Source organism: Rhodnius prolixus, unplaced genomic scaffold, assembly GCF_049639745.1.
Source record: "Rhodnius prolixus isolate KJV_2025 unplaced genomic scaffold, Rpr scaffold_5, whole genome shotgun sequence".
NCBI classification, from domain to species: Eukaryota; Metazoa; Arthropoda; class Insecta; order Hemiptera; family Reduviidae; genus Rhodnius; species Rhodnius prolixus.
Genome location: NW_027411624.1, coordinates 12,512,083 through 12,526,685, shown reverse-complemented (window position 1 = coordinate 12,526,685; position 14,603 = coordinate 12,512,083). Strand labels below are relative to the sequence as shown.

The following is a 14,603-nucleotide window of genomic DNA, read 5'->3' as shown; positions in this document are numbered from 1 at the left end:
TCCACTATTGGTGGGGGTTTGTTTTTTGGATTTTTGGAAACGCATCACGAATTCCATGGATATTGCTTACGCAGTGGAAAAACTGCACATGCTATCTCTCACTTTACAAGGTACTGTAATCTAGTCAAAATTGCATTTATTAAAATTTGCACTTTTTTTTTTTTGGTGGTCCTCACGCGACTTGAAATGCAACGTTTTCTTTCATGACAACCACCTGGCTAAAAGATGTGCAACATAATATCACTAACGTTGCGAACGAAATCCGTCATATGAAGAATATTACAATGAAACTTCTGCCACTTTTAGTGAAACTGATTATTATATACGTTTTTTTTGGATTGTTCTACGTCTTTTTCAAAATTTAAAATCACTAAAAAAAAAAAAGATAATCTGAAAAGTCTACAGATGAAAGTTGAAGCCTTAACTTTGAGAAATAGCTTGGAGAAAAACAATTTTCCATTTGTGAAAAATGTATGTTCACAAGCTGTCCACAGTTACATAAAACATGATCCTCCACACTGGTAGATTTAGATTAAACTGTAGGTTTAAACTTCTCCCGACAGTTCTGTGTCTATGGTGAAGGACAAGAGGAGGAACAGGGGCTAGTTTTAAAAGCTGGGTTCCAATCTTACCCTAAGTTTGGGCTAGAAGTTCTTTGAACAGAGTAGGAAAAATAAATACTGGAAGACCATTCCCGGAATCAAATGTAGCAGAAAATGCCACAGCACGTTCCTGAACCAATCTAGGATAACGTACTTTGCATCTACCATTTCTCTGACAGTTCTTTTCGGGATACCTCTTACAGAAGCCAATTTCTATTGCATTCTTCATTCTGTTATTTTGAGTCTAAGGCTTGGATCTACCAGACCTTCTAACTAAAATGAGTTTTGATGCAGATATCTAGATGGGTTAAGTAAAATAATCGCCTATTTTTTTAAGGCGGGGACTTAACGTCCAGCTACCAATTAGGTGACGTGGACGGAGGCCTAAGCTCATACTTGATTATAAATAATTTGTTCTATCAAATAAAAAGTAGCCTTACGCGGGATTGGAACTGGAGATCTCCCACTTATAAAGCCACGTTCTTGACCACTAGACCACGTCCGCCCCCATATCAGAAGGGTTGTAATGGATTTGGTGTAATTCTTATCCAGAAGGGTCCATTGCAGTATAAGAGAGGGGAAGGAAGAAAAAATTGAATGAATTGGAAGGTCATCATACCAATAAAAGAATTGGCCTGGAAATAGAACCATAGAGTCACAGGATCCGAGTCCTTAGATTTTATCGTTCTCAACCGATCACACTGTTCACGCCTCACTGATAAGTGCCCAAGTCCACGAAGTTAATGTAGCATTAGTAATGAAAAGCAAGTAAAGACACAAAATATAAATGGAACATCGAACACCTAACTATCTATTCTAAGTTTTAACAAATTCATTTTAAAAAACCAAGCAGCATGAAGTTATCTTGCTGTAAAGCGAGTGATTAGTTTAGCCGTTACAGTTTCAACAGAAATCTCTGGTATTTCTAGCTTATCGAATGCCAGCAGAAGCGTGAAAAAATCAGACATGAATAACGTTAGAAAAAACTACTTGTTGGCAATCTTTAAAACAATAATAAACAATAAGAAATTTCTAAAGTGAGTAAAAGAAAACTATTTCAAAATGTTAAAAATTTTCATAACTCTAAGTAATAGAAACTGTTATAGCCAATCGTAGTTGATTGTACATGTTTTTGACGATTGTTTGGAACCAAAACTAGATCAAATAGAAATATAGTGTAGAGAATATTGTTATAGTGTAGACGGCATCACTATAATCTTGTTTTCTTTATAAAACTTAATACAGTGTTCAATTTTTTTGTTATTACACGCGGTTGTACAAGTAGCTAATAGTAAATATAGTGACCACATATCTGTTATAGTCTATTTCAATCATCTCATTACTATTTTCTAATACTTGAAACCGTTTAAAGGTGTAATCCAATGGGTTATCAAAAAAAATCTAAAAGCAATCACCAAGAAGTCGAAACGCATCAAAAAGTCTTTCAATTGGTGGGGCTCAATAAAACACCCCCAAACACCTAAAAACAATGTACAGTTTTACTAATTTCTTTTAAAATTAAAATGTTTCAGGTTCTACCAGAATATTCCTGTAACAATTAAAACCTACCATAAAAAGTCAAACTAATTTAGAAGCAGCAGAAGTCTATGTTAAATGTAAAGATCAAGTATACTCGTATGTTCAAATACAAACTTGACTGTTATTTTCGAAATAAATTAACGTGATTCTCAAATTTTTGATGTTGTTGGTCATTTTTTCAAGAATACAATATTTATTTCAGATTTATTTATGTTACTGACATAGATTTTAATTGAGACTGATATGGATATGGGAGATTCAAAACTACTATATTTTGAAATAATTAATAAAAAGGAAGAGGAGACTTTTTTGGGAAGGGGTTTAGCCCAACCATATCAAGGATAACAACAGTCTAACATAACCCACACCTATAGCTTCAATAAGTCGTAAAGAAGCCCTCAAAAACCAAATCGGTTAAAACCAAAGTAAGATATAAAGGATCAAGATGTAAGCTTCATCCAAAGAGCAGCACGCCCCTACAAACTACTATTTACTTAAAAACGCAAAAACCTAAAACGCAAGCAAACTTTGTGATAGTGATCTCAGAGAGAGAGAGACAGAGAAAAGAAGATTTAAATTAAAACAGAGAAAACGGAGCAATACGCGCTCATTGATGCAATTCTATGACGCATTTTAAAACAGAGAATTGAGTCCTATATTATATTTAAAGAATTGAGTCTATACATGCATAAATTAAGTTGCGAGGATTCCTTAACTCTTTACCAAGATAAAACGAACAAAGTACTTCACATATCTGTGGATTGTACACTTAGAGAAAGCACTTTTAATAAACAAAATTAGTTAAAGAACAAAAAAGAAGTGTAATGAGTTGTACTCACCGCAGCCAGTAAGCATGTATTTTCTCTAAGTGCTCCCACACATCCAGTGAAGCCAATTATAAATGTTAAAGTCCCTGTGAACAAATTCAATTTCATTATCATATGTATTACAATAAGTTGTAAAGGTTAAGTAGGCAAGGTTACAGAGCATCGGATAGCAGCTGAAGTATGTACTCGTATAGCCAATTGACGACATTGCCATCTAAATCGAACAACAGCCTGGTTACAAAGCCACCACATTTTTTGAATTGATTTATTAAAATTATATTAAAAGAATATTTCATGATAAATAAATTTATACTGTGCATCCTTGTGAAGGAAGTGACGAATATTAAACATTTTTTCTCCATTTCAAGGATTAGTGGAAAACAATTTAGAAATTAAATGAGAAATAAATAGTTTTAAAATGAGAAAGCCAAGGATTTTGGTCTAAGAATAGCAAATTTTTCTCATCACTTAGAGAACATTATTTTAATTACTCGTGGATCTATAGCTTTTACATATTATTTTTTTAATGATTTAAGGCGCATCAACATCTGAGGTTGCCACCGGACCGTCTTCTCTCATCCCTAGACAATCCATCACCGGACAGTGAGCTGTAAGAAGCTCCTAGAAAGAGAAAATCTAAGGGACAGCAGCTGGATTCGAACCCGGGACCTCCGCGTAGGGATCGAATATTTTAACCTCATAGTTAATCCCTTCCCTTCTTATTATTACAATTAATATTATTATTATATTAATATAATTATAATACTTTTATTTCTACTGGTTTAAAGGAGTTTATGCTGGACTAGACAGAACATGATAATGTTCTTTTGGAGTAAGCAGCATGCTCTAAACCAGTGGTTCCCAAAGTGGTCCCTACGGACCCCAGGGGTCCCCGGTATCATTCAGGGGTCCGTGGAAAATTAAAATTGATTTGGGGGGTCCCTGAACAACGTCAGGGGGTCCGCGCAAGGTTCAATATAAAATAATAAAACTGTGATCCATTTTTATTATAATGGAAATTAGAAACTAACAAGGTGACCAATTAAATTTAATCAAAACTAAAAGCGTCATATCTGTGCTTGTTGCAAAACATTTTCTGTAAAAACAAAACTTGGGAAGAGGAGAATGTTCTCAGTTTCCAAATCTTTCGAAATTGCAAAATAGAGATGAAGGTTTGCTTGCTCACTGTCGAACACTTAACGGCTCTTCATGCAGACCTGAACCAAAGATTACTCGTGGGGATTTGCGGTAGCTACTCACTAACATTGAGCCGGATATAAATACACTCATAACATCTCATCACGTTCGTCCAAATTATTAATTTTTTTTAATTTTATTTTAAACAAAAGTTATAATTTCAATAAATACTTCTTCAACAAAATGTTTTTTTAAATTTGTAATTTTTATACTATACATTTATGTAGCTTTTTCACTTGGGGTCCGTGGGCAAGTTTTTACTAGAAAAAGTGGTCCATGGGCAAGTTTTGACTATAAAAAGGGGTCCATGGGTCAAAAAAGTTTGGGAACCACTTCTCTAAACAATAACCGTAACAAGTACATTATAAGATCATCTAAAGCAACGTTGTTTTCACAAAACGATCATTAAATAATAGTTCTAGGCTTATAGATCGTTTGTTCCAAACGCACCTTTTGACTTTCTCTGGCTACACAGCTTTGTTATACACGGTGGAGTTTACTATCAGAAGATACTGTCTAGAATGAGAAGATTCCTGGCCAATGTTATGAACTTAGATATGAACAATAAGGCCAATTAGCACAGATGTGAGAGCTATTTACATACAATTATCATACAAGAAAAAAATCCATGCTGAAAATAAGAAATAAACTGTTATAATCGCTGCAAAAACAATGAAAATAAAATACATGCTACGGAATATAATTCCAATTCTCAAATTACAGGTAGGATTTTTAAATAATTGAAAAACCTTAAAGCTAAGAAAAAAATATTCCTTAAAACAAACCAACAAAAAGAGCAGATATGCAATGCATTAAAACTGGCCCCTGGAGAGAAAATTATGCAAACAAAACTGTATGCATTTGCCTTCCAAAAATACCTACCAAAATATTTATGCACCAACGAAAATGTATTTTTTATTAGATAAAAGCTAAAAAGAAATCAAGGCTTTTTTGGAAGTGCAAAAAAGGTAAACAAAAATATTTTAGCGAAATTGGTCACCGTAAAAGTTTATTTATTTATTTTAATGATGTCGACTAGGATGAACATTTGGTCAATATTTCATTTGGTTGCACACGATAAATTTGTCAATTAAAAAAAATATGTACGTATATTATATATACAGGGTGTTCATTTTAAGACGGTTCAAATGCATTTCATGCTTAAGCGGTTGTTCTGAGCGAAAAATGGTAGAGGAAAAATTTGTTGTCCGTCACCTCTAGTTTCAGAATATGTGACTTGATTTTAGATTCCTGCCCGCATACGCGGCTGACGCGCGACCAAAAGTGAGGGTTCGCAGTTGACCCCCATTTTCATATACAAAGTTTTAAAGAGTATAAAAAGTAATGAAAGAAACCGGAAACCGAAATTCGATGTCTTCAAAATTAAAGGTGCTAGGCTAGCAAGTTGAGTAAAGTGCATTATTTGATAAATTAAGTAATAAGATTGATCTTTACGTGAAAGATATTCATCACTTAAATATGTGGCAGGAGGTTTCCAATTTTTTTGGTAATTAAACGCAACTCTCCCAAAATTACCAAATAATTATTAAACCTTCTTGTTTGTAACAGATGTAAAATTATTTTTTAGCCATTTTGTGTATGTTTGAGAACATCTAAAGCTCTTAACTTTTGATTTTTCTTTGAAAAATCACTCGGAAAACGACTTATTTCCCGATATTAAGAAAAATACTAGCTTTACTGCCTTGGCAATATTTTTAGTAGAAAGGGGATGAAAAAATACATAAAAATGACCTATCGCGTGCTCTTCTTTCTCTTTGATAACAAGTTAAAAAAATTGAAATATGATTAAAAATACCAGATTTTGAAATGGCCTAGCACCTTTAATTTTGAAAATATCGAATTGCGGTTTCCGGTTTCTTTCATTACTTTTTATACTCTTTAAGACTGTGTATATAAAAATGGGGGTCAACTGCGAACCCTCACTTTTGGTCGCGCGTCAGCCGCGTATGCGGGCAGTAATCTAAAATCAAGTCACATATTCTGAAACTAGAGGTGACGGGCAACAAATTTTTCCTCTACCATTTTTTGCCCAGATTAACCGTTTATGCCATGAAATGCATTTGAGCCGTCTTAAAATGAACACCCTGTATATACAATATTTCAGACCAAAAAAAGCAAGGTAAGGCAATGTGAGCGAAAAAGTGGCTAAATGCACTTCTGTCAGTTGATCAGCCAATTTTCAATGAGATTAGTTCGAGGGAACATTAAATATATGTGGGAAAACACTAATCAGGTTTGGATGCAGTTATAGTTTGCATTGTAGATTGGCATGCAGCTAAATCGAGAGGAAATGAATCTTGTCAACAACAGTGCCGGCTACTTAAAGCTGTTATTGAGCATTACTTTTCTTTAACAAATTTGCCATATTTAAGCATTAGACTAAGTTCTCATCCAATCAAAGACTGCCAATGAAAGAATTTAGATTTTTTAACAAAACAGGAAGAATAAATTCATTTTTTGGAATGCATAACTTCCTGTTGTCTCACTAACAAGAAATTTTTTAAAATCAGCATTAAAAAAACAACAAAATTAAATAAATATTAATTAAAAACATTTTGCAATAAAAGAAATAACTGTCATTACCTATAAAATGGAAACGTTTGGAGACAAAATTTTGTTTTATAAATTATAATACTAGTAGATACAAAAATAAATTAAACTATGAGCCGTCGGACATGGCTTGTACAGCGGAAGTGACGGATGGCTGCGGAAGTTGAAAAGAGTCACTTTTAGTTAAAATATTATTAATTTTATTGGCCATGAAAAGCTCATCGTTTTGATTTTGAACAAGGAAAATGCATTACGTAATTATAAATAAAAAGAAAACAACCCAGAATATTTACTCGTAACAAAATGGAAAATGTTATTGAAAAGTTTCTATTGAATTGGCTTTTGTTTAATTAAATAAATAAAATGGAAATGTTCAACTTAAATTAACTCATGGCGCTGCCATGTAGCATTTTAAATATGCTAATATTATTTGTAATTAGTAAAGGTTAAAAAACGCTTCAACCTTTTTTTGGCAAGATCATGTTAATTATTGAAAGAAAAATTGAAAAATGAGAAAACTAAATATGAGAGGGCACTTTCCTCTAATTCACAATAGGTTTAGAGAAAATATAAGCGAATGTAAAAAAAAAAAATGTATATATATATATTTCTGGAATTATACATTTAATACACGCAACTAACCTCCTTTTATCTCTCTCATTATACGATAATTCGAGTCATTTACTCGAATCGGATTTGTGCGTGTTCATTTTTCCTTAAGTGTTTTTATTGTAGAGTCATTCCATGTCAAATCAACACGGGGTCTGAACCTCACCATCACGGATTTTCTTGAAATTTGGCACATGTGTACTATTGGAATAGACTTGGAAAAATATGAAATTTTACTGTGATATGTCAACTGGTTTATGAGTTACAGGGCTGTAAAGTTGCCAAAAATGGGCTGAAAAACAGGGAACCCCGTGTTTTTGAATTACTGTAGAAGCTTTCCTAATTGAGCTACAGACTTGGGATTGGTGTCATTTTATAGCATATATGATGCCCTTTCCTGTGATATGCGACACCATATGGGTTAGGATAAATAAAGTTTGTTAAATTTAAATTTAAAATTTAAATTTTAAATTTTTTAAAAAGTACATATTTTAAAATTTTAAAATTAATTCTATGAATAGATAGTAGTGTTATGAATCACTGGCCAAAATATTAATTTGGGACGACAATGGCTTCATTGTTAAAAAAAATTAAGACTAAAGCTCCAATCCGATTAATTCAACTCTGAATTCATGTTAATACAATAATGCTAATAATAATTCCACTAACAAGTCCAAAGTAAAACATACTATTAAGTAATAGGATCTCTTTATTATTTTAAGCTTGAAAACGCTTCATTTGTTTGACATGCGTCACTTTCTAGTAGGACATATGTAAGTTCTTCCAGTCAGAGTCACAGGATCAATTTTTATCAAAACATCCACTACTGAGACCCTAAGAATATCGGCATTTCTTGGATGCGAGATGATTTAGAGGGACCAGCTGGATGAAGAAAAGTTACTTTTACTTCATCAAGTTCTTCATTTTTCTCTAAAAAAATATCCAAGCCACCAGTTTCTTTATAGACTACACTGATATAACCTGATATGTCGGCTAATTTTAGTTTATCAGGGAATTTTGAAACTTCCATTTCGCAAGCTTCTGAGTTCATAGAAAAGTTTTTAACCAATATTTTGGATTTACTTCTGGGAATGAAAGCATGATATTGCTGTGTTCCTTTAATAGCCAATGCTTGAGCAAACCGATTTTTTAAAAAATACTCAGATTCAACATAGTCTTCCTGGGTTGAATATGCAATGTCTATGTTGGTGATGTTTTCTACTGCCCACTCAAAAAGTTGTAGTGAAGTTTGAATTTGATTTTCATAGGGTCGTTGCAAACTGGCATGAGCTGCCAGTCTCTTTACCGAACCCCCTACGCAATCACAAGGCCCTTTGCCGACTTAAACCAACTTAAAGAGGCTGATATCTCAGCCAAAGAAGACTATTCTTGAACAAAGATATTGAATTGAATTATTTTTGTATAATTTGATTAACTGCATAATTTCATTAAAATAATGTATTATAATTAATATGAATAATTACTGTAATCATAATTATTAATTCTAAAAATGATTTCAAAATCAATATTTTAAATCTTAATAATTATTAATTATGATTCATTGATTCATTATTACTATTTTCAATTAATTTATTACTTTAATTTTATTAAAATATATTTTCCATGAAAAGGAGCTTTAGTCTTAAATTTTTTTAACAATGAAGCCATTGTCGTCCCAAATTAATATTTTGCCCAGTGATTCATAACACTACTAGCTATTCATGGAATTAATTTTAAAATTTTAAAATATGTACTTTTTAAAAAATTTAAAATTTAAATTTTAAATTTAAATTTAACAAACTTTATTTACCCTAACCCATATGGTGTCGCATATCACAGGAAAGGGCATTATATATGCTATAAAATGACACCAATTCCAAGTCTGTAGCTCAATTAGGAAAGCTTCTACAGTAATTCAAAAACACGGGGTTCCCTGTTTTTCAGTCCATTTTTGGCAAATTTACAGCCCTGTAACTCATAAACCAGTTGACATATCACAGTAAAATTTCATATTTTTCCAAGTCTATACCAATAGTACACATGTGGCAAATTTTAAGAAAATCCGAGATGGTGAGGTCAAAAATGGTCTTTTTTTGTGTTGATTTGACATGGAATGACCCTGTAGAGTTAAATTTTGATTTATATCTGGATAGCTACTTTGTTGATTTTAATTTGGAACGATAGAAATCTGATGGATTTTGAAGAGCATGTTTTCTGCCTGTGGTGGGAATTTCTGTCAGGGGTTAAACTTGTCTATTTGCCTAGAGGTTCCTAGAAGCTGGTACATGGATTCGTATCTTCAGAAGTGATGAATCTAAGAATAGAATACGCTTGACGTATAACCCACTATAAATATTATTAAATTGACCTGAGAAACCAGGGTAAAAACCTTCTTAATCTTCGATAATCGATATTGTCGCCCTCTTGCAATTTTTAATAGTTTAAATTTTTAAAAATGAGTACTTTCATTATTTTAACAATACAACACTATTTATGAAAAGATGCATTACAATTACGATTACTAGCAATCGCTTATACAATTGGAGAGTTTCAAAATGCTGCAAAGAGACTAGCTGATACTGCTAAGGATGGTAACAAGGTGGTTATATACAGTGGATTGCGGTGATATTGCGGAGAAAATTGTAAAAAAAGAAAAACTTAGGGAAACTTGGAAATAAATTCTTTAAACGCTTTTCCTAAAAAACATTTTTGAATCTGAATAAGAATTGAGAGCAATGACGATTGATTCTTTATTTAAATCTGCGCAAAAAACAACTATAATGTCCACATTTGAATGCTTCACTTGCCAAATCGATTAACTCTACTTTCTGAATTTTATTAAATTTTAATGTCTGAACACTTTATTGACTCCTAACTGTATAAATAATATAGTCAAAACGAATTTCGCTGATAATAAGTATTAACACTACTAAATGACAAAATATTGTTAGCCATTGAATAATGAATAATTTATTTCAGAAGCCAATCTGATTAACTCCATACTCTAATGTAAATTGTAATAAAAATTTAGTTAAATCACTTTATATTTACAATGTAAATGGCGTCTTCTTATATTCATACATACTTTGCTTTTTAATGCAACGATGTAATTCGAGACATTAACAGTAAACTGGTTATTGTCGTTGTCCCACCATGAAGAAAGAGATTAATCAGTTCCATTTTAACTTCCTCAGAGGCACAATAACGATATATTCCATCTTATACTTTTAATATGTCGTAATTGTCATTTAAAATTTTAATAATTAGCTTAACAAAAAGTCTTGTGAGTATTCTCAACGATGTTTCCTATTTAAAGGATCAAATTTCCATTGAAAACCTTATTTCAGATACTGTTAGTTACCTTTTATTCAGAAGGATGGTAAAATTCACAATTATTTGGTATTATAGGTCCCTTTGCACAAGGGAGGAATAGTAATGGCTAGAGGAAATAGATTAGCTAGGCCTTGTGGTTAGCACTCACGTGGAACATGGTCCATGAATGTGGAACCTTTTATCAACTATCTCTCACTCTAAATATATATGGTAAACGCTTAGAATTCAACCACAACAACACTGTCCATATGTAGCAGAAATGGCTCCAAAGGGAATTGTTTTCATATGCAATATCACCCAATACTGTTTGCATAATTTTTACAAATTAACAGTTGGATGCAGCCACAATAATTTTTTGTAACCTACTTTCAATTTTTTGTTTTTCCTGAAAATGGGACAGAGTGTCAGTTTCCGGTGTACTGCTATTGTCTAGAAGTCTTTATAACCTAGGCGGAAGGTTTTCCAAGGCACTCTTGATCACATCTAAAGAGTCTTGGCCGCACTCTTGGAAACAGTTTGCATCACTTTAAGACAGTATCCTGTTTCTGCTAGACAATTCACAAGTTCCAAACAATATCTGACACTTTCCGTGTCAAGGCTTTCAAGATGGTTAGAGGAGGCAGAAAATGATCTACGAAAGGCGGATGTTAGAAAATGGCGCCTAAAAGCCGATGACAGGAAATGATGGCACCCTCTCGATGAGGTCCAGGTCCTGCTGGACTGTAGCACCATATAAAGAAGATCAAGAAGAAGAAGGCTTCAAGAGGATGTGTGTGGTACAAGATCTAGACAAAGATAATAGATTTTATTCGTATAATTGGGAAAATTTAAAAATATTAAAGAACACGGGAACTCAATTTCATTATAATTTTAATGCAAGCGATAAAAGAATGGCGAAGAAAACCATAAATTTCTAGCAATCGCCAGTAATACACTGACATAGAGAAATATGGTGCTATTTATATCTTAGTCTAGAGAATGGAAAAGCTTTGAGAAATAGAGAAATAGCGGCATGGTAAAAATGTAGGTTATCCCATATAATAAACAAAAAGTTAAGCCGTAGAGAAGTTGGAATATTATGATAGCCAGAGAGAGCTATGACAAGCTGAGTAATGAGAACCGGTTGGTATGATAAATGGGAATACACGACCGTCAGTTCATCCACGGCGTCCTTGATGTTATAGCCTAGGTACACAAGGTTTTATACCCACTCGTGTCCTAGGTTTTTGGCGGTCACCCATTTTATTATAGTCCATTCAACTAGAATCCCTGGATTTCACGCAGCAGAAAAATAACCACATAACTAGATATCATTTTTAAGAATTTTACTTTTAAATTATACATTTACTTCAGAGTGTATGGTGCAAATATAAAATGATATATATATATCACATATATCAAGATGGCTGTTCGCTAAGAACTCCTTCCACCTAGCACACTAATCTCCAGAAAACGAGTTTTTACCCCCATCTAGAAAGGGAAGAAGAGATAAATCTTGCCAATATTGCGATGTGAACTCCCTCAAGCTAAATTTGAGGCCTGTATACACTTACTACCAAATGCTTATGCATATGAAAACTTTTATCTAAGTCGATGTAGATCTATCGTTGACAGGAATTCTTTAGTAAGTTTAAAACAAAAGCCTGATTCCCAACGATTTTTTCCAATTATAATTGGAAATTTTTAAAGGTTTAATTGATCCGAAGAAATCTACAAATCCTCATATTTTCCTTTTTCTTATGCCAATGTTAATGGAATTCTCTCTCCTCAAAAAGACCCGGTCCTAGTCTATCGCTCCCTTCAATTCCAATTTAGAATCTCTTAGATAGATAAATATTTATTTATTAGGTGAATATATATATATACATTGGTGTGTCATAAAGTCCAGCAAATATAAGTTTCAGAAATTGTACAAACAAATGAAAAACTCTCAACTAATAAGAAAAATTTCAATTCAGGGAGTCCCTAACTCTCCTGTGCCTATGCACCGTGTCCATGCTATAGTCCCCTATTTGTCTGCAGAGGTGGTTGTGACTTGATTCGCACTTACTGAAGAAACCAGTAGCGAGGTACTTGATGTAGTGTTCTTCTTAATCCATGTTAGTGTTGGAGTGTAGCTTGGAACGTCATGTCAGACTCCAGGAGGGACAAGCATAAAGTAACATGGGCCTAACCACTACCTTGTACAGGAGGAGTTTATTCTCTAATAAAGAGTTTATTATTCTAATAAAGCATTAGCCCCTCCTCAAAAAAAAAAAGTTTTCAAATGTCTCACTTTAAACACATCTTTAATGGACTCTTTTAAGTTCATTTCTCCAGAATATGGTTTGGCAAATCCGGCCGATAATGGTGGAATGTTTACACGAACTACTAAAATGAAATTCTCGTTTACAGAGCTTTGTTTTAATTAAAAGTTTTACTACAAATAGTTCTCACGTGAAATCCTGCTTTATATCTTTCATAACCGCTATTTGTTTTGCTAGGAAAATATGCTCATAGAAGTAGGCCTATCGAAACTCTTGAATAGATACACGAAGTCTACGGGGATCCCTAAAGTTGAGGAAGGCTATTTCTAGCTTAATCGCAGGAATGTTAGGACACCATAGACCCCCCCAAAAAAGGTTTTAAAAGGTTTTATACTACCAACAAGCCCAAGGTTATAGCAATACATCTGTCTTTTACCAGCCTTTTGTACCAGAGATTTCTGGTCCTCCGAGGAAGGACACTAATTTTAGCATTTATTTTCTGTCACGTTTACACAGATTCTGTCAACCATCTCTACTCAGAGCTACGTGCTTCTGTTACCAAGCTGGAATAACTACAGCAGCAATCCACCCTTTATGGAATCTCACACATGACTGCTTTGCCAAAGACAGACAAGTTTCTTGCTAAGTTAAGAAAGAGTCTCGATAATTTACGAATGACAGCTTATCTCCCTTCATAATTTTGACTGTCTAGATAGATGAAAGTAATGTCACAAGGGAATTGCTCCCCTCTATTGTGAGCTTCTCTCTAAAACTGACATCTCATTTATTTAATTTTCAACAAATTGATTAAGTTTCATTGCAATCTATTTATTTAACAACCTATTCCAAAAAGCTAAACCATATTAAGAACAGAATATTACATTTTAAAAGCAATCACGGTGGGTAAAGAGAGTTAATTTCCGTTTAGCTTGGAGGCGGCAGAAGTTTTCAAAAGGGTAAAGCTAACTAATGTTTAGGCTGAAGTGAAATTATTGTGGTGAGAAGTATTTCTTAAATTATTCCCCACGCTAATATCAGAGTTTATCCTTTCTCACTTAATATTCAAAATTGGTTTCAGTCTCCACTTCCTAAACCTATTTTAATAAAACCACATTAACTTATGGCATAAATAATAACTAAATAATTAAATGTTACATTTTAGTACGTAAAGTATAAAGTATAGCAATCCCTATTTTTCTAGGCAGGCATAGACCGACGCGATTAGCGAACGAACTTAACTACAAAGTTCTCATATTAACCATTAAATAAAATCCAAGGACTAAGACCGAGAATCGAACCAAGTATATTAGCTTTGCGAGCCTCGACTAATAACCGCTCGGCTACCATGATGCCTACATTTTAGCGTTATTGTGCTATTTTTTTCATTGCTATAGGCAATCTTTTAGACGTACTACGATCAATAGTAATTCAGTAAAACAAAATACTAAGTGAAATATCCATTGTGAGTTATGTACAGAGACAAAAAATTTTGTATTTATAAAACAATCTCAAGCATAGTGAGCTTTGAGAGAAGGTTATGTCGGAAATAAAAAAGTAAAACTGAAATAAATGTTAATTTTCCTTAATTTTTGTTTCTCAGTGTAAGGCGCGTCAACATCTGAGGTTATTGGCGCCCGAAGTTTGTTTCATTGCCGCTTCCTGACTGTGTTCTCTCGTTA

The 14,603-nt window shown here is 33.2% G+C and overlaps 1 protein-coding gene across 4 annotated transcripts in view; it reads right to left on the bottom strand.

Moving 5' to 3' along the window:
* The window catches only part of Tsp26A (Tetraspanin 26A), a 252,225-nt gene that overhangs the window by 18,366 nt on the left and 219,256 nt on the right, over window positions 1–14,603 (bottom strand). For all 4 annotated transcript variants that reach the window (XM_074135415.1, XM_074135416.1, XM_074135418.1 and 1 more), the window contains exon 3: window positions 2,981–3,054. In XM_074135415.1, the coding sequence (XP_073991516.1) occupies window positions 2,981–3,054 (74 nt within the window). The remainder of the gene's footprint in view (window positions 1–2,980; window positions 3,055–14,603) is intronic.